This window comes from Danio rerio, chromosome 25 (assembly GCF_052040795.2).
Source record: "Danio rerio strain M-AB ecotype USA chromosome 25, GRCz13ab, whole genome shotgun sequence".
Taxonomy (NCBI): Eukaryota; Metazoa; Chordata; class Actinopteri; order Cypriniformes; family Danionidae; genus Danio; species Danio rerio.
Window position 1 is genome coordinate 21881221 of NC_141045.1, and position 18942 is coordinate 21900162.

Genomic DNA, 18942 nt, shown 5'->3' on the forward strand with positions numbered 1-18942 from the left:
AAATCTATCAGGGTGGCATAGTGGCCACCTCACAGCAAAAACGTCACTGGTTCGAGCCCCGGCTAGGTCAGTTGGCATTTCTGTATTGAGGTTTGCATGTTGTCCCCAAGTACGCATGGGTTTCCTCCGGGTGCTCAGGTTTCCCCCACAAGTCCAAAGACATGCACTACAGGTGAACTGAATAAACTAACTTGGCCATAGTGTGTGAGTGTGTGTGAGAATGTGAGTGTGTATGGGTGTTTCCCAGTGCTGGGTTGCAGCTGAAAGGGCATTTGCTGCATAAAACATATGCTGGATTAGTTGGCGGTTCAATCCTCTGTGGCAACCTCAGATAAATAAGAGACTAAGCTGAAGGAAAACAAAAGATGAATGAATAATAATCCATACTAACTGTAAAATATTTAAAACAAACATTTATTATCATTGCATAAATATCCAATAATATAATACAGACACATTCAATAATATATAATTAATGTTTTAATGATTTTAATTACTTTAATTAAAAAGTCTAAACTCTTTTTACAACAGCTAAAGTTGAAATATAAATTCAGACATTGGTTGTTTTAAAATGGAAGAAAATAATTGCATCAAAAATGCCGTTTCCTTAATAATATTCTTTAAGCTGTATTCTGAATTGATGAGGTAAAAATCTCAAACTGTCCTGAGCTTATGCCTTATTAAATATTATTATGCACTGTATAGAAATAGAAACGTCCATCTGTTGTAGTTCATCTTAGTGTTTGATGCTCATCCGATCTATGAAACTGATGCCACAAAATTAGCAAATATGATTTTTTTTTATTTTGACAAATATGGATTATTTATTAAAGAGGAACAACTCTTTATAAACACAAAAGCTGCTAAATTCATTAAACATCCTACAATTAATATTAAATATTAATAAACAATATTGAAATTCAAGAAACCATCAACAATCTTTGATAAATATTAAAATATTTATATCAACTCCATTTAAAACCTTAAATCTCTGTTTTACACAGCATATGTAGGGTGTGAATTATTTCAGATATTAACAAAGTGTGGTGATATTTTTTTAGAATTAGCATTTGCAGCAGCAATGTGTTTTAATGTTTGACAAACCAGACTTTCTGAGGTAGGACTGTTGAAGTTTTACAGCTCTTTCCTCATTGGAGAATCTGCTGTTTGAGCTCCGCCCATGTCTTCTCCAGTCGCTGTTTGATTGGCTCAGGGGCGAACGTGTAACCAATGGCCTGCTGGGAAAGAATCCACACAGCTTCTTTTGTCAAACCAAAGGTGGAGGCGGCCAGTTGATACTCCTGAGAAAGATCTGTGCAAAAGACGCCCTTATCATCCGTCTGGAGGAACAAGCATAAAGTTATTATTTAACACTTATTTATTATTTAACAGCATTTTTTAGATCAGTTTTAAATCATTTAAAAAGTGAGTGTGTTGAAAATATTTTGGGAAATGAACTCACGCAGAGAACACACGGATGTCCTCGATTATACCAGTACTTGAAGTGATGCTTGTCATATGAAGGCACGGTTTGACCTTTCACATTAGAGGTCAAACAAATCTCTGAAAATCAAAAACAGATAAATTTACATATTATTTTAATGTTTAGTTCAAGTCTGTCACATTACAGTTACAATAGAAAACTAGTTGAGATGTGTTTGGCGTGATTTGTTGCTATTTTCAGACCAGCGCAACCTTAATTTTCCCATTTTGCAGCACTTTGTTTAAGGTGCATTGTTGGCGCGTTGCTATTTTGAGGAACTGAAATAGACTGTGCAATAGACTAGCTGAAAGCAGGTGTCTGGTGTGGGCCGGATTTGAGCCACATGAATTTTGCTAGCTGGGACATAGCTAACATTTTTTTGCTATCATAAATAGCATTTGTTACAAGCATGCTTTCTAATATCTAACATTTTGCTAGCGTGAATTTTTGTAACCCCACCGGTCCTACTAGGGCTGATCGATTATGGGAAAAATAATAATCACGAATATTTTGGTCATAATTGTAATCACGATTATTCAAAATGATTATCAGTTGAAGTCAAAATTATTCGCCCCTCTGTAAATTTATTTTTATTTATAAATATTTCCCAAATGATGTTTAACAGAGGTTTTTTTTACAGTATTTCCTATAATATTTTTTTCTTCTGAAGAAAGGCATATTTGTTTTATTTCAGCTAGAATAAAAGCAGGTTTGAATATTTTGAAACCTATTTTAATAGCTCGATATTATTAGCCCCTTTTAAGCAATATACATGTTTGATTGTCTGCAGAAGAAACTACTGTTATACAATGACTTGTCTATTTACCCTAATTAAGCCTTTGAAGGTCACTTTAAGCTGAGTTTTATGAAAAACATCTAGTAAAATATAATGTACTGTCTTCATAGCAAAGATAAAAGAAATCAGTTATTAGAAATGAGTTATTAAATCTGTTATGTTTAAACTGTGCTTTAAGTATCTTCACTGTATTTTTTATTTTATTATTGATTAATAATAAAAACAGTCGGCAGCAGCAGGAATATCGCACGCTGTCACTTTAAGAATAGTGCGGCTATGATATGGTTTCTCTTTCTCGTGTCTTTTGATTCTCAACTTGTTAGTTTATTACACAAATGAGGGTTAATATGAATAATCACTAAATACCACGCTCTGACACAAATGTGCATGTATTTGACCATTAAAGCGCTCACATTAAGATCGCGTTAGATGTGTGTGTGCTCTGCTGTCCGAGGCTAAGCGCGGCGCGCGCAAACACGCAAACGCTACCTGTCAGAGGCTAAGCACGGCGCGCACACACACAACAGCACGTGCTCTTTTGCGCTTTTAAAAATATGAATGATGAGCATCCCGTGCTGCAAATGTTACATTACAGCACATGCTTTTAGGCATTTTCACGTGGAGCTGAGCTTTGCAGAGGCAGAGTTTTCACACGTGTACAACTGGAAAGGGGGCGGTATGTGATGGAATAATCGCTTATCTCGATTAATGGTTTTTCATAATCGTTAAAAGCCAAAATCGCAATCGAAATCGAATTTTTGATTAATTGCACAGCCCTAGGTCCTACTGCACCCAACCCGTTCTGAGCTGGGATCAAACCGGCGACTTTCTGCATGAAAGTCAATTGCTCTATCAAGGAGGCTAAAGACCTCTAGTATCTGTCACTACAGCACCTTTTAGAGGTGAGAGAAGTGAGGTTTACCTGCTCAACACTTCACTAGCCAACCTCCACTACATTAGCATGTTGTTTACTTGAATTTGAACATTTATAACTTATGTTAGAACATGGCTAACATATTAACATGCTGTTGACACGATATGCGACAAATAAAATAGAAAAATAACTAGTTCAAATGTCAAGCATGTGATTTTAGAATTGTGACAACCCTATTTATTTGGTTTAACACACTACTAATATCATTAACATCTTGCTAACATTAACATAGCTAACATTTGTTGCTAACATGTTTTTTTAAAGATTTATTTTTGGCATTTCTGCAGTTATTATGACAGGACAGTAGATATTGAAAGGAAGAGATGTTACATTAGACAGAGATTACATATTGTCCACGATTATCACATATCACATTCTAGCCTGTTTTTGGTATGATGGCTTTAATTGGCTTGTTGTTAACACTACATTTAGGAATTATATAATTCTTTAAAGTTCTTTGAAGTTGCTTTGAAGTATGCAATGTTTTAAATCTGATAAACTACTGTACCTATGAAAAAAGTTAACAAATGAAGTAAAATAACAATAATACAATGGGAATTTTTTACCAATGGGAATATTTTGTTTGCAGACTTTGTCAACAAGACTGTCTGACCCGCCGACATCAGGATGCAGGAAGGTTCCATGGCCGATTCTGTCAGGAGGCAGGTTCAACAACAACTCTGTCTCATCTATCTGAGAAGGAACCTGAAAAACACAAAAGCTCTGGTTTCAACAATCCAACGGATTTCCTAACAACACATAATTCCAGTATAGACATGTCTTCATCTGCTCTGACCTCTGAAAGATGTAGTGCCAGCTTTAGACCACAATTCTTGGCTTTCTGAAGTGCAGCAAGCAAATCTTTTCCATGACCAACCTGCAAGATCACAGGCTAAAGATTAAACACTGCAGCCCAAAACAACAAGTGGGTATACTGTGGACTATTTTCCGGAAGTTACTTATTTTATCATCTAAAATGTGCTGCTGCTTATATTCCACTTTGTTTTTTATAATTCAACCTAAGAGGTAAGTTAATTTGGACAATATGTAATGCATAAATTGAAATTTAGCATGTAGAGAGAAAGAAAGAAAGAATGTTGCTAACATGTTCTAACACAATATTACCTTGTATGAACATGTTTCTACTGTTCAGATGTTGTTAGCATGATTAACACATTAAAGACACGTTTTCACATGTTTAACATGCTGCTAGCTCAAATCAGAATGTCACAAGCATGTCTGTAGCATGCTTTAACTTATTGTTAAAGCATGCTATAAACCTATTCATGTACACCTATTCATTGTACGTATCGCTGTCAACATTGCCAATTTTACATTGTCCTGTTTTTTTGGCAGTATGTTGTTGTACATTGTTGCATTTTGCACTGGAGCCAGCACCTAAGCTTTTCACTCATCATAGCACACGTGCTGCTGATAATTGGACAATAAAAGTGATTTGATTTGATATGTTAACATGTTATAACATTAGCATTTTGCTAATACGTTTCTAGCATGCTTAACATGTTGCTGTGTATGTTCTAATAGTATTTTTCTATTTTGCTACTATATATGGCATGTTGCTAACATGTTTAACACAATGCTAGAATGTATTAACTTGTTGCTATTATGTTTTAGGCTTCTTTTTTGTTGCTGCATGAATTACCATCCTTCTAGGATGTTTAACATGTTACTAATATGAGGATGTTAGTAACATAATTGTAACATGTTAAAACATTCTAAAATGTTTTAACTTGTTGCTATATTAAATTAGCATATTGTATAGTGTTTAAAATGTTGCTAGCAAGTTTCACACGTTGCTAGCCTGGTTAGCATATTTTAACATGTTGCTAACAAGTTTCTAACACATTTGAACTCATCAGTAATAAGAATTAAGATGTTGCTTAAATGGTTGTAGCACATTTGACATGTTGTTACTTAATTCTAAAACCATGCTAGCATAAATTAATGTGTAACTACTGATTATGATACTAACATGTTTAAAACATTGCTGGTAATATCACTTAAACCTGCTAGCATGTACCAGGATACAATAAACCAGTGTGATTGCTAGTGAGTCCTACTAGCTCTCAGTAATGCACTGTGACTTATTTTCTGTGTGTACAGTAATCTGAACTCACGGTTGGGTCTCCACTAAGATCAAGCCCAACTACTGTCCCATCACTGGACAGCAGAAAGTCTTCTGCCAGCTTCACTGTTTGCATGGCAACCTCAGGCCCATGTCTGCGGTCTACAGCCACCAGAAACCTGTTCAAACGTTCAGAAGTTGAGCATAAGACAACAAGCAGTCATCATCTACAAAATCTATAGTATAAAAATCTGAAAAAAATTACCTGACATCAATGTCAACACCCTCCTGTTTACATTGCCGTATCGCTTCCAGCACAGTTTCAATGTATCTTTGTTTACTGAGACCTTTTTGTGAGAAAATTAATGTAAACAAAAAAAAAAACAGAAATGCTAATAACAGTTTGATGTTAATGTCCTCTAATACCTGTTTCAGTCACTTCTCGTGGTGTGCTACGCAACTCCAAGTATTTTACTCCATCTGCTGCAAACTCTTGAATGACTGATTTTGCAACCTGTTTAATAATAACAATAATATTAATAATTCACTTTTTACCTTTTTTTTAAAGGTGGAAGACAATGAAAAATTATGCAAAAACTGCTTTACCATTAGAATGTCCTCTTCTGAATCAACCAGCTGATGAATCACTTTAAACACTTGAAAACACCTGTTGGAAAAACACACTAACCTTAAGAACCAGTTCATGTAATCAGCAAAAATAAAATACTTATATTAAAATAAACATAAGCAAAACAGACAATTTTGACAGACAGCGTTGTTAATTTTGTTATACTTTATTTTATTGTAATTTACAATAAAAATATATTGTGATATCTATAAAAATGTATTGGCACATGAACACAATAACTTCATCTCCAGAGCTATAATGTTTCTTCCTTTTTTTTACAATTTCTTTTTTGTTTACAGAATGTAAAAAAAAAAAAATTATTTCTTGTACAGAATTTACACAAAAGCTTTTTAGGGATTTAAAAGGGCACTAAAATTAAAAGGAGACTTACTTAGTGGGGTTTAATGGTGAACACAAAAGTTATGTTTAAGTTTATTTTCTGAAGGTCTAACAAACATAAGGAAAGATTTCCATTTCTGGTTATTGGAAGTCAATTGTTACAGGCTCCAGCTTTCTTCTAAGTATCTTCTTTTGTGTACTTTTGAGTCAAACAGAGTTGGGAAAAAAGGTGAGTAGTGAGTAAATGATGAATTGAACTTGACAGACGTGATAGCCCTGGTTTACATTCATACTATGTGTATTTTGACACATTTTTCACGCTAGTGACATGGAATGTAGTGGTCAAAAAACATTGTCAGTAAAGCAGGGTTCAGGCTTGTGTTTGTTTTTGTCACTCACTCGTCCAGTGTGCGGCGCTGTCCGCGGCGGATGGCCGTCATGCTGTGCTCGATGTTTAGATGCGGTTTTCGCTTTATCAGCTTCTCCATGCTTTCAAAACTCACCGAACCATTGAGATGCGCGTGCAGCTCCTGTAAGAGAAGTAAAAGTTTAATGTCATCAGGTTTGATCATTGCAATTAATTGACATTAACACTTGTACAATATGTTCATCAATACACAATATTTGCCTTTTTTCACCGCAGGGAAAACTTCGAAATACCCTAATCATACTTTTAAGACCTACAGATCTTTACTGTGTCTTTTAATTACTTTATTATATAGCAGGAGTGTCCAAACCTGGTCCTGGAGGGCCGGTGTCCTGGAGAGTTTAGCTACAACCCCAATCAAACACACCTGAACAAGCTAATCAAGCTCTGACTAGATATACTAGAAACTTTCTGGCAGGTTGAAGCTAAACTAAGCAGGACACCGGCCCTCCAGGACCAGGTTTGGACACTCCTGCTATATATATATATATATATATATATATATATATATATATATATATATATATATTTATATATTTATATATATATATATATATATATATATATATATATATATGTTGAAACATTTTAAAATGCATATTGTAAACAATTTGCAAGTGAGGAGCAATACATAGATCCAATTGTACTGTTTTATTCATATCTATAATCTGTGTTCATAATATAGTTTGTCTAATTGTATACCACTTTTTACTCCTCAAAAAAAATGTAAGATGCTATTCCCTGGCTTTTTGCAGTATTTTCTTGCTTACGAAACTATAAAAATATATTCCTAAATCCATCTGTAAAAATCTTTCTCTTTAATACCTTAAAGAAAAAAATCATAACAAGAATCTAAGAATATTTAAACAAGTGCTACACATGTTTGCAAATTAGAGCATGTTAAACCCAACAATACTTAATTTAAATATATTTACGTGTCATAAAAAACTTGTATCGTTAGCATTATAATGTTAGCAATTCTGAATGTAATCAAGATAACTTTTTTACCCTGCAGTGTCATTAAATCTGATCTAATGTCATTTCCTACCACTTTGGGCAGCTGGCGATAAAAGAGATCCGCTTCGGTGTCCATCGCTGCTTTCCTCGTGTTTATGAAATGTGAATGATGACAGTCCTGCTTGTTGTGGTGTATTTATTGTTGAATGAACTTCATTTATTACATGAAAACGGAATGTTTTTCTTGATGCACCAAAGTTGCGTTACCGAAAAATGAGCCTTCGACAACATGGACCTTGTAGAGTAGTTCCCAGGTCCAGATTGACTGTTTTATAAGACGACGCTGGATTTATTTAAGTGAGATACTACTGTAATTTTATCTTTAGGAGAGGGGCGACACGGTGGCTCAGTGGCTCACACCAAGAAGGTCGCTGTCTCCCCGTGTTGGCGTGGATTTCTTCCACAGTACAAAGCGATATAGGTGAATTGGATTAACTAAATTGGCCCTAGTGTATGTGTGTGAATGTGAGGGTGTTTAAAACTGGGAAATAAGGGCAACATTATTTGTGACAGTCACTTCAGATTTAATTATTTGTGATGCCTTTTTTCGTCAGTCATTCTGTACAAATCATTTTGATCTGATTTATTTCCACTTTCTACTCTAAAGGGATAGTTCACCAAAAATGCAGATTCTATCATCTTTGATTTTTAAAGAATCATATTTTATCTCATGACTTCAATCTAATGTCATAATAAAGTTAGTAAAGTCATAATTCTGACTTTAAAAGTCATAATCATGACATAACAAGTCATAATCATAATTTACTAAAGCAGATTCACGAATAAAAAGTCAAAAATATAACCTACCAACTTAACTTGAATCAGAATTTTGATGAAAAATGTTTAACACACTTTAGTCAAAATGATGACCTTAAAAGTTAAAATTATGACAAACAATGAATATTACATACAAGTTAGTAAATTAGGCGGTGCAGTGGGTACCGCTGTCGCCTCACAGCAAAAAGGCTGCTGGTCCGAGCCTCGGCTGGGTCAGTTGGCATTTCTGTGTGGAGTTTGCATGTTCTCCCCGTGTTTGCGTGGGTTTGTCCATATTCCATTTCATGTGTGTGAATGAGTGTGTACCTTAGTACTGGGTTGCAGCTGCAAGGGCATACGCTGTGTAAAACATTTACTGGATAAGTTGCCGCTTTATTCTGCTGTGGAGACCCCTGATGAATAAAGAGACTAAGCCGAAGGAAAATGAATGAATGAAACTTAAATTTTTTGTGTCCCTGACTGATATATTATACATAAATAAAATGAAATACAAATGACAAATACTATTTTTAAAAAGCTTGATGTTGCATTAAAAAAGCAACAACAACAAAAAAAAAGAAATGTTTACAGAACATTTACTGAAAGTAAATGCATCAATATTACATAAAAACTGTAAAAACATAAATACATTTATTTCAATTAGGCAATTTATACATAATAATAATAAATATACTATACATGTAAGCAATGACTCAAATACTGTATGTTGTACAATTCCAGGCTGATTTACAGGCAACATTAACAAATATAACATATTTGGAACACTAAATGACAACATGTAAAACATGGTACCTGTGACATATAAATATTGCCTTTAGCAAGAATAATGACAACGTGTAATATAATGTATACAATATGGCCAACATTATTTGTGATATCAACAGTCACTCCTCAGATTTATTTGATAATTGATGGCTTGGCTTTGAGATGGAGTTTGTCTTTAATGAACCAGAGACTTACAGTACTTTACAAATTATCTGACAGACAGATCTGATTTATTCCCACATTCTACCTCAAAGGGGTAATTCACCAAAAAATGAAGATTCTTTACACAAAAGAAGATATTTCAAAGAATGTTATAAACAAATTTTGTTTTCCTACTATGGATACCAATGTTATATAAAATAAAAAATACATTAAATAACAAAGAACGTCAGGTGTAAAGTCAAAATTATTAATTACTAATTTCACATTATGCCTAAATTATGACTTCAATGTTATGAGATGATGGCACAAAGTAGCGAGAACTGATGTTCCTTACAAATGAATTTTACGTATTATTATGCCAAAAATCTTGACTTTTTAATCTGATAATTATGACAAGGCATAATTTCAGCTTTTAAAGTCATAATTTAGATAACAATTTAGATTTGTAAAGTCATAATTCCAAGTTAGTAAATAAATCAGCTTTTAAAGTCAGAATTTAGATCATGATCTAGATTTGTAAAGTTATCATTTCAAGTTAGTAAGTCATATTTTCCCTTTTGAAATCACAATTTTGACTTAATTATATAAAAGTTTAATCTTTTTATGTTGTAATTTCAGTTTAATATGTTATAATAAAGTTAGTTAGTCATAAAATGTCAGAATTATAACATACTAAAGAGAAATCAAAATTCTGAATTTTAAGAAAAAAAGTGTGACACTTAAATCAAAATTAAGACCTTAAAAGTTAAAATGATGAATTAATAACTATAATTATGAGATACAAGTTAGTAAGTTATTGTTTCAACTTTAAAGGGAACCTATTATGCTAAAATCCTTTTATAAGAACTAATTATTTTGAGGAGCACATTATATGATTGGTCACAGCTGGCTTTTCATCTGTAATTAGTGATAATCCAATCAGATTGATCCAAGCTTACAATTACAATAAATAGACCGATTTCACCCTACTGCTTTATCTTTGTTTTCGGAAGAATCCCCCCTTCCACCCCATCTCCTCCTTTTTCTTCCTTTTTTTGAAACCTCTTTATATGCTTATTGACCAGGCGGGAGCCTTAATATGCGTTCACACCGAAGGCAGTGAGAGCGTCAAAGGTCGCTCTGACCACCCTGGCGACAACGCTGTCTGCCTTCAGCTCCGGTGGCTAAAGTGTCAAATTTCACTACATTGATTTCGTATTTAAAGGGCCATTGCAGCATATCATATTAGTTACATTCCCGCATAAAACATGCTTTCTAGCGTGAAGATGTTGCGCACTTATTATCAAATTCATTTAACTACGGAAGATCAAGTTGCATGTGGTCTGGCTTTGCTCCACTTATCCAATATGTCTGAAATATGCTGAAACAGCAACATTGGTTTTGTTGTCACATGAAATTCCCACTTTATTAAAAAGAAAAAAAATATGATTTCAACTCTCCTCGACGCCCAAACCGATGAAGCCGCGCCATGCTGCTCCACTTCGCTTATTGCTTCGACGCTCTCGCCGCTTTAGGTCTTAACGTACAGTTAGGATCAATTTTTCTCCAAGCTCGGTATTCTCTCCCGGGACAGCATGCCAAATCTGCTATTAACGCCAAGTATATCTAAGTGTAAACTCTTGAAACACATTTGTGTGGCAACATTTTGTGAATAAAACTAACATCGAAGGGAAGACAATATTTTTTTATAATCACAATTTGATGAAATCAGTCTGCAGAAACACGATGATTGGCATTCTACTTTTGTAAGTGTCATCAGAGGGGGAATGCCCCGCCCATTAGTGATTATCTCTCCCTCATTGGCATAGGACGTTAGTCTTGATTTTGAATCTTCCACTATGCTGACACACAGGCATTTGTAGCTTTGCCCTATTTTAAAAAGAACACAATCTCATTTGAATTTAAAGCAACGGTCACCAAAATGACACAATTAGAATCAAAGCCTCAAAGGGGCAGATTCAAAGTGTTATAAAACATTATAGGTGATGTATTTTGAGCTGAAACTTACACATGCACACTCTAAAGACATAAGAGGCTTATTTTAAATCTCGTAATAAGGGGCATAATAGGTCACCTTTAGCACTTACAAATACGACATTAAATATAGAAAATATAGTATATTAAAATGACATTATTAATTAATAAGTCAAATTTATGAGACTTGGAAATCAGACTTAGTAAGTCATAATTTTGATCTGTAGCAGTTGGCTTCTTTATGAGGGTGAATTTCATTTCTGGGTGAACAATCCCTTAAAATCACCTCTGATCCTTGTTTTTATGTGTCCTACATGACATCACACTTCTCGGCAGTCTGTTTTAGGTCCTCAAGGGTGGACTGGGCCTTCTCTTTCAGCTGGTCCATGTCCACGTTCTGAATGTTGGTGATCTGGCCGAGGACTGACTGCTTGTGTTCTTCTTCTTGGTTGTCTTCAGCGATCATCTTGGCCAGTTCAGTGGGCAGCTCTACGTCATCAGCCGCAGCCTGAATTTGAGTATCGTCCAATTCACTCTGGTAATAAAAAAGATAGTAAATGTTAGTTTAGTTTAGTTTATTTGTTTACAGGGTCAATGCACATTAATAAACATTACTGTAAAATGTGCCAGAATTAGCCAAGAATGGCTATTTTTCATCCGTTAGTGTTAATGTTAATGGAATATGTGATTAGGATGGGTCATATGGTGTGTTTTATAAATGTGAGGTTTACTTTAGGAAGACGGTATTTTTCTCTGAAGTGGCTCCTGACTGTGGCTCGCTCTGCCTTCTTTTGGGCAAAGTTGGCATCTCTTTCCAACCTAGAGGAATAATGTTTGGACATTCAAAGATTTAAAGCATTTTTGTCATTGGTAGTAATGTATGTATACATTGCTCAGCATATATGTGTACACCTCTCACAAATCTATCTTTTAAATTAATACGTTTAATAGCTATACAATATTATATATGTGCATATACGTTAGATTAGTCAGTACTACAGCCAAATCTGGAGCATATTTAAAATAACAAAATAACTTACGATAACGATAACAAAAACTAGTACAGATAAAATTTAGGTTATAGAAAAATATTAAATAAAAATAAAAAAAAGAGGAAAAATCAAAAGGAAGCAAAAAAATTAAAAAATAAAAACATTGTTTTAATTTTGCAGGTTGTAATTTTTTTTGCAATATTTTGTTCAAATCTAATTGTATTATCTTTCATTTTTTTATGTTTGGTGACTGAAATATTGTTTTAATAAATATATGTTTAATAAATCTGAATCCCCAAAACACATTGCCTATATTCACTGAGAAATGGATAAACAAATTCATTTTCAAAATGGGGTGTACTCAATTATGCTGAGCACTGTATATGAATGTATCATTGCTCTGTTAAACATCATTTGGGAAATATTTAAATAAGAAAAAAAATCAAAGAGGGGCTAATAATTGTCCAACTGTTACAAATATAACTATATTACAATAAATGTAATAAATAAATACAGTTCAAATAATCTAATTATTTATTTTTACATAAACTGTAATATAACAAAACATATTTAATATAGGTACATACAACAAACTTAGTTAAATATGGACAAAACCATGCATTGGTAAAAATGTTAAATAATCTTAAAGAATAATTCAGTGGTTTTGTCCATATTCTTTTCCAAATTTGATTTGAATTTGTATGTGTTTGAAGATATGTGTTTGAAGACAGACAGACAGACAGACAGACAGACAGACAGACAGACAGACAGACAGACAGACAGACAGACAGACAGACAGACAGACAGACAGACAGACAGACAGACAGACAGACAGACAGACAGACAGACAGACAGACAGATAGATAGATAGATAGATAGATAGATAGATAGATAGATAGATAGATAGATATTATTGTCATTCAACACTCAATATTATTAAGTTTTATTCGTCTAGGACAATGTAATACAACACCGTTGAAATATGCACATGGAGGAAGAAAAACAGCTGCATATGCATTTCTGCAGAGGAGTCACTGTCCTCAAGGCCAAACCTGAGAAACATGGATCTGGAGAGCAAGGTGACATGCAGTATTGATTAAACCACAGAAATACAGTAAGCAGGAGATAAACACTGACCTTCTCCAACGCTCCTTGTATTACATTTGTACAAGTGACCATGAAGTTTGTGTATTCAATTCAAACAGAAGGAATGTAGTCCTCATGTTTTGATATAATAAATATATAATGGCATTTTTTTTTTTGGTGGCATTCAACAAGGTATTCATTGTTTAATAATAATACTAATATTATTAATAATAATACGAATAATATTATTAATATTATTAATAATAATAATAATAATAATAATAATAATTAACGTCTGATTTTTTTTTAAATCCACAAATTATTAAAAATTACACAGACATTAAAACTGTATTAACTGGTTATTACTACATTAAATAAAAGAGAAAATATGAATAACCCATAATGTAATTCAAATTGATTAAAGGTTTGTCAGTCAGCCACTATAGAGGGAAAAGAACAATATTTAATTTTTATTTCAAGTTTTGTGAACTGTTTTATTCGATCTTAAATGGCTAAAGAAAACATACAAAGTCACTTGTTTCATTTATTACGCTTATAAAGTCATAACGAGTCCTAAATCTCCACTCCACTTTTTTTTCTAGCTGTGTACAATATTTAGTAATGTATGGAGTAAAAATAGATGAACAATATCCCCTGTGTAAAAATGTTAATATGTCACATTAATAAAACAATAACTGAAAATGACTTCATTCGATGTATGCAAATTAGCTCATTGAATAAAACAGGCAGTCATTTGCATATTTAAACGAAATCTTTAAAAACCTACAAAAAAACGTATGAGCTGGGAAAGTATTATGAAAACTAGTATCCTAAAACACCTTTTACCTGCAGTGTCTTGCCCTTAAAAAAAATAAAACATCACCGATTCATGGTTATGACCAAACAAATAAAAGCGCTGAGTCTTACTTCTCCTCCGCCAGCTGTTGTTGGTACTGCTCGAACTCTTCTTGGGTCATTCCTTTCGCCGCAGCTTCAGTCTTTTCCCCTTCAGGTTTCTCTTCTAGACCCCCGGTAAGATCCTTCAGCTGCCCTCCTATCATGTGTTTCAACATAAAAGCCATTGTTTATCACAATTTAGACTGTTCTTCAATAAATTCCTAACGTTAGTCGCGGGGAAAACTCTTTCGTCACATTAATGTCTAACGTTATGTGTCTCGCGTGAGGGAAAACAAAAATGCGACAACAAAAAGTAGCCTACATTTGTCTTCTGCTCTCAGTTCAAGTTTCAGCCCCACCATTCAGAACCAATACAAAGCGGAGGAACTCTCTCTCTCTCTCTCTCTCTCTCTCTCTCTCTCTCTCTCTCTCTCTCTCTCTCTCTCTCTCTCTCTCTCTCTCTCTCTCTCTCGTAACGTGCGACTTGACGCTTCATGACATCGCAGATAAACAACTTGACCAACATAAGATACATAGCCTACTGTTTTATGCTTGCTGTTGCTGTAGATATGATACATAAATGGATATGATATACAAATAGAAAAAGCCTATACGACCTAAACACAAATCACTTCCACCAAGCAAAGTGAGGTCTGAATGTGTTGTGTACTGTGTATCCACGTTGATGAAACGTCTTTCAGAAACGCAATGAGAAATATTTAAGGATACTTGATAATTAGTGTTTTGTCCAGACATTATTGAATCTGTTAGGGACACAATTACTGATATTTTCAGTTGGATTTGTGGCACACACAACCTAATGTGAACAATACTTTACTGTATTTTCTAATATGTTGATGATAAGACATTGATAAGGTCAGTATAGCAAAGTGGTTTGTTTTAACACTACACACAGGGTTAAGGGCCAGTGAAAAGACTTGGCTCAATTTCAAAGACAGGATGGACAACAAACTAAACATTAAGATGTCACAAAATCCTTTACTAAATTTTCTGCGCTTTCAAATGTTTTGTGTGTTTAACAGCAATTATCTGTTAGCTTTAATGGTCTCAAGGCAATTCATAACATTTTGATTTAGTGGCTAATTTGTATGAATTCGTATAATGTCATTCATGTATTTCTTTCAGGAGTTCTTTTCATTTGCTTATCCGCCAATGCTTGGCTGCTGTAGGGATGGAGTTTGGTGCCATGCCTCCTTTTTAAAAATGTACATTTTTGTATGAATGAACTCGTACAAATTAGCCACTAAACTGACAAAACATAAAATAGTTACATTTACTTGTGAGATCAGGCTGGTAAACTGGTTCATTTTGAACATTTCCCCTCTATTTTCTTCCGCGTTTAAAACATCCATGAGCCCTGTCTCTCTTGTGTTGATTTAGTATAGGACTGCAAGTTCTATGATGATGCCCCAGTGTCTAATTATTACATATACATACATATACATTATGTTTAACAGAGCATGCAAATTTTCACAGTATGTCTGATAATATTTTTTCTTCTGGAGAAAGTCTTATTTGTTTTATTTCCGCTATAGAAAAAAACAGTTTTTAATTTTTTAAAAACATTTTAAGGTCAAAATTATTAGCCATTTTAAGCCGATTAATTTTTTTGCGATAGTCTACAAAAGAATCCATCGTCATACAATAATTTGTCTAATTACCCTAACCTGCCTAGTTAACCTGATTAACCTCTTTGTGTGTGTGTGTGTAAAGTAGTTGTAAATAGTAGTTGTTATTTTATTTGTAGTAGTGCTTGTAATAAATTATGTATCTTTGCAACTGAATGTTTCGTAAAACTATAATTACCCTCAAAATCTTTTATCACATACTATAACCTATAACCAACATGTGTTTGGAACAGAGGGGTTTAAATTGTTCAAGTAATCAATGATCAATGGTCTCAGCTGTTTGTGTGTGTCTAAATGACTGTCAGCTGTGGCAGGAGGGATGGGTCTAAAGACTTCTGGGATTTGTAGATGGTAGGAAATGATTTCCAATGGAAAAACACCTGCTGGCGATCACAACACCTGCCCCCTCAAAAACAACTTTTCTCCACTTCTGATTGCATAAAATGGCTTGTGGTAGGGGCTACCAGGGCGTATCTCGTTTCTGCCATCCTTGTCCATTTTGTTCTTCAAATTAAAATAATTCTACAATTATATCTGTTCCCAAAGGACAAAATCATGCACCACCCTACATTTTTATTTTTAATTTCAGAGCAATTTCAATTGGATGTGCAGTTGAGGAAAGTTTTTTGCAATTTCAGTTTAAGGGAAAGAAAACTTTTTCAACATATTTCTAAACATAATAGTTTTTAAGAACTCATTTCTAATGATTGATTTATTTTACCTTTACCATGATGGCAGTATGATGACAGTATGATGACAGAGGTGAAATTTAAAGGCTTAACTTGGTTAATTAGGCAAGTCATTGTATAAAAATGCTAACATTTTTCTGTAGACAATATTAGTTAAGAGGGCTAATAAGTTTGACCTTAAAATTGTTTTAAAATGTAAAACTACTTTTATTATAGCCAAAATAAAACAAATAAGACTTTCTCCAGAAGAGAAAATATTATAGAAAAGACTGTAAAAATCTGTTTATCATCAATTGGGAAATATTTGAGACAGAAAACAAAAATTTAAAGGGGGGCTAATAATTCTGACTTCAACTGTAAATCACAATAGAGAAAAAAAAGGTCAGTCTTCACCTCTGTTTTATGGCGACTTTAAGATTGATGCACAAGTCTAATGTATTGATCCATTTCATGCTCTGCTTTCAATTGAAACACATTTAATGACAGTTTGTTTACAATGGAGAGGGAAGACGTGTTATATTGTTCATGAGAGCAAATTAACTGAGGGCAAATAAAAATAAAAAATCCTCCGTAGATGTCTTGCTAAAAGATGTTTCCATATTAGAAGTATTTTGAGGATTAAACAATATACACTACCATATATTAAATAGCATAAACTACTCAAGTATTTACATTTTAACTCGGTGTGATTTTATTTTAGAGACAGTGCACATGAAAGCTAATATTGGTTTATTGGTTTGTAAGTTTTTCTGAGTTCTCCATTAATGACGGCCTGTGGGCTTGTTGATGAGTCAGTGTGAGTAATGATGATCTGCCACTGTCACTTTTACTCTGTGTTAAACATATCACCAATTAAAACATCTCGTCTGCATTTTTGTCTAGGATTTAACTTTATAGTTTGTTAACGAGATTAGGTGCAGTTTTTACAACTAAAAATGGACAAAAAAATTATATGAACAAAATATTTACAAATACTTGCAATGGTACGTTACGCAGAATTTAAGCTACTTGGGTTATTAAAGTACATAAAGGTCTATTTTCTGTCATTTCATATTAAAATATTATATTATTCATATATTATAGTCAGAGGTGATATGATGGCTCAGTGGTTAGCACAGTCCCCTCACAGAAAGGAGGTTGCTGGTTCGAGTCACAGCTGACTCAGTTGGCTTTTCTGTGTGGAGTTTGCCCATTCTTACCGTGTTTCCCCCACAGACCTGTGCTATAGGTGAATTTAATAAACTAAATTGTGCGTAGTGTATGTGTGTGAATAATAGCGTATTGGTGTTGTAGCTGTAAGGGCATCCACTGTTTAAAACATATGATAATAATAAAAATTAAATAATAATAAATAATAAATACAATTGAAACATAATTATAATATACAATTATTTCCCATATAAATATGCAATAACATAATAATAAAAAAAGCTATATTAATGTAACTGATATAAACATTCTGTAGTAAAATTCGTTTGTAGGGTCGACAGGGTCGGCGGTATAAGTTAAGGTCAAGTTTTAAAGAAAATAAAATTTAAATAAAATAAAATAAATTAATAAATAAATTTAATGACTGCCACCACACTTGAAGCTGTGTGTGTGCACTCTCTCCATTCTTGACTGCTCCTTCTTTCTCCTTAAGAAGGGTGTCTCTCCGGCCAATCACTAGAATAAACAGGTGTGATTTATTATCTCTGATTGGCCTGCTAATTAGCCGCCAGGCTCTGAGCATGTTCTTCCCCCCTCAAGCTACGATCACACTAGAGTTTGTGTGTGCGATATTCGGTCGTGCAGCGCTGCGAAAAGGGGCGGGAATAAACAAGCGAATTAGGCATTTTGAAAAAGTGAGCGATCTCTCCATGTTTTAAATTTCTGTACAGAAAGGTCATGTTTTGATCCTCAATTGGTCTCACGCAGTCAAGTGATGCGATTTCGCAGGTCAGAGTTCACCAAGCTTAAACTTTGCGCCACAGCAACCTGCGAAACTTGACCGCGTTTCCGGTCTGATGCATTCGGGTGCATATGAATGGGGAGTCTATTGGAGGAAAAGCCCAGTGTGACCGCAGCTATATTGGGTGTTCGATAATCACCTCTACAGATATTCATTTTCACTTCTTACCTCAATATATATATATATATATATATATATATATATATATATATATATATATATATATATATATATATATATATATATACATACATATATATATTGAAAATGTAAATTATTCTGTTCATGAA

General features: G+C 33.8%; 2 protein-coding genes across 6 annotated transcripts; both read right to left on the reverse strand.

Annotated features, from left to right (window-relative positions):
- Window positions 1–777: 777 nt before the first annotated feature.
- Window positions 778–7839, reverse strand: mapda (N6-Methyl-AMP deaminase; the record flags this gene model as incomplete). Its single annotated transcript, NM_001033744.1, is given in 10 exon segments — window positions 778–1340; window positions 1463–1563; window positions 3780–3918; window positions 4010–4090; window positions 5352–5478; window positions 5565–5646; window positions 5726–5813; window positions 5906–5966; window positions 6666–6796; window positions 7742–7839. Coding segments are annotated over 10 exon segments (1047 nt in total). The 5' UTR covers window positions 7787–7839.
- A 954-nt stretch (window positions 7840–8793) lies between these two features.
- cplx3a (complexin 3a) lies at window positions 8794–14738 on the reverse strand. Of its 5 annotated transcripts, XM_087310851.1 has the most exons (5): window positions 14686–14738; window positions 14394–14520; window positions 12120–12207; window positions 11675–11923; window positions 9097–11283 (listed from the first exon to the last, which is right to left on the reverse strand). In XM_087310851.1, exons 2-4 carry the CDS (start codon window positions 14441–14443, stop codon window positions 11699–11701), a joined length of 363 nt encoding a protein of 120 aa, XP_087166977.1. In that variant the 5' UTR covers window positions 14444–14520; window positions 14686–14738; the 3' UTR covers window positions 9097–11283; window positions 11675–11698.
- Window positions 14739–18942: the final 4204 nt, after the last annotated feature.

Coding starts and splice junctions, on each gene's coding strand:
- cplx3a (XM_087310849.1), bottom strand. CDS start 14,548: ATGGCTTTTATGTTGAAACACATGATAGGAGGGCAGCTGAAGGATCTT. Junction 12,208..14,393: donor CAACAGCTGGCGGAGGAGAA/GTAAGACTCAGC, acceptor TTATTCCTCTAG/GTTGGAAAGAGATGCCAACT. Junction 11,924..12,119: donor AAAAATACCGTCTTCCTAAA/GTAAACCTCACA, acceptor TTTTATTACCAG/AGTGAATTGGACGATACTCA.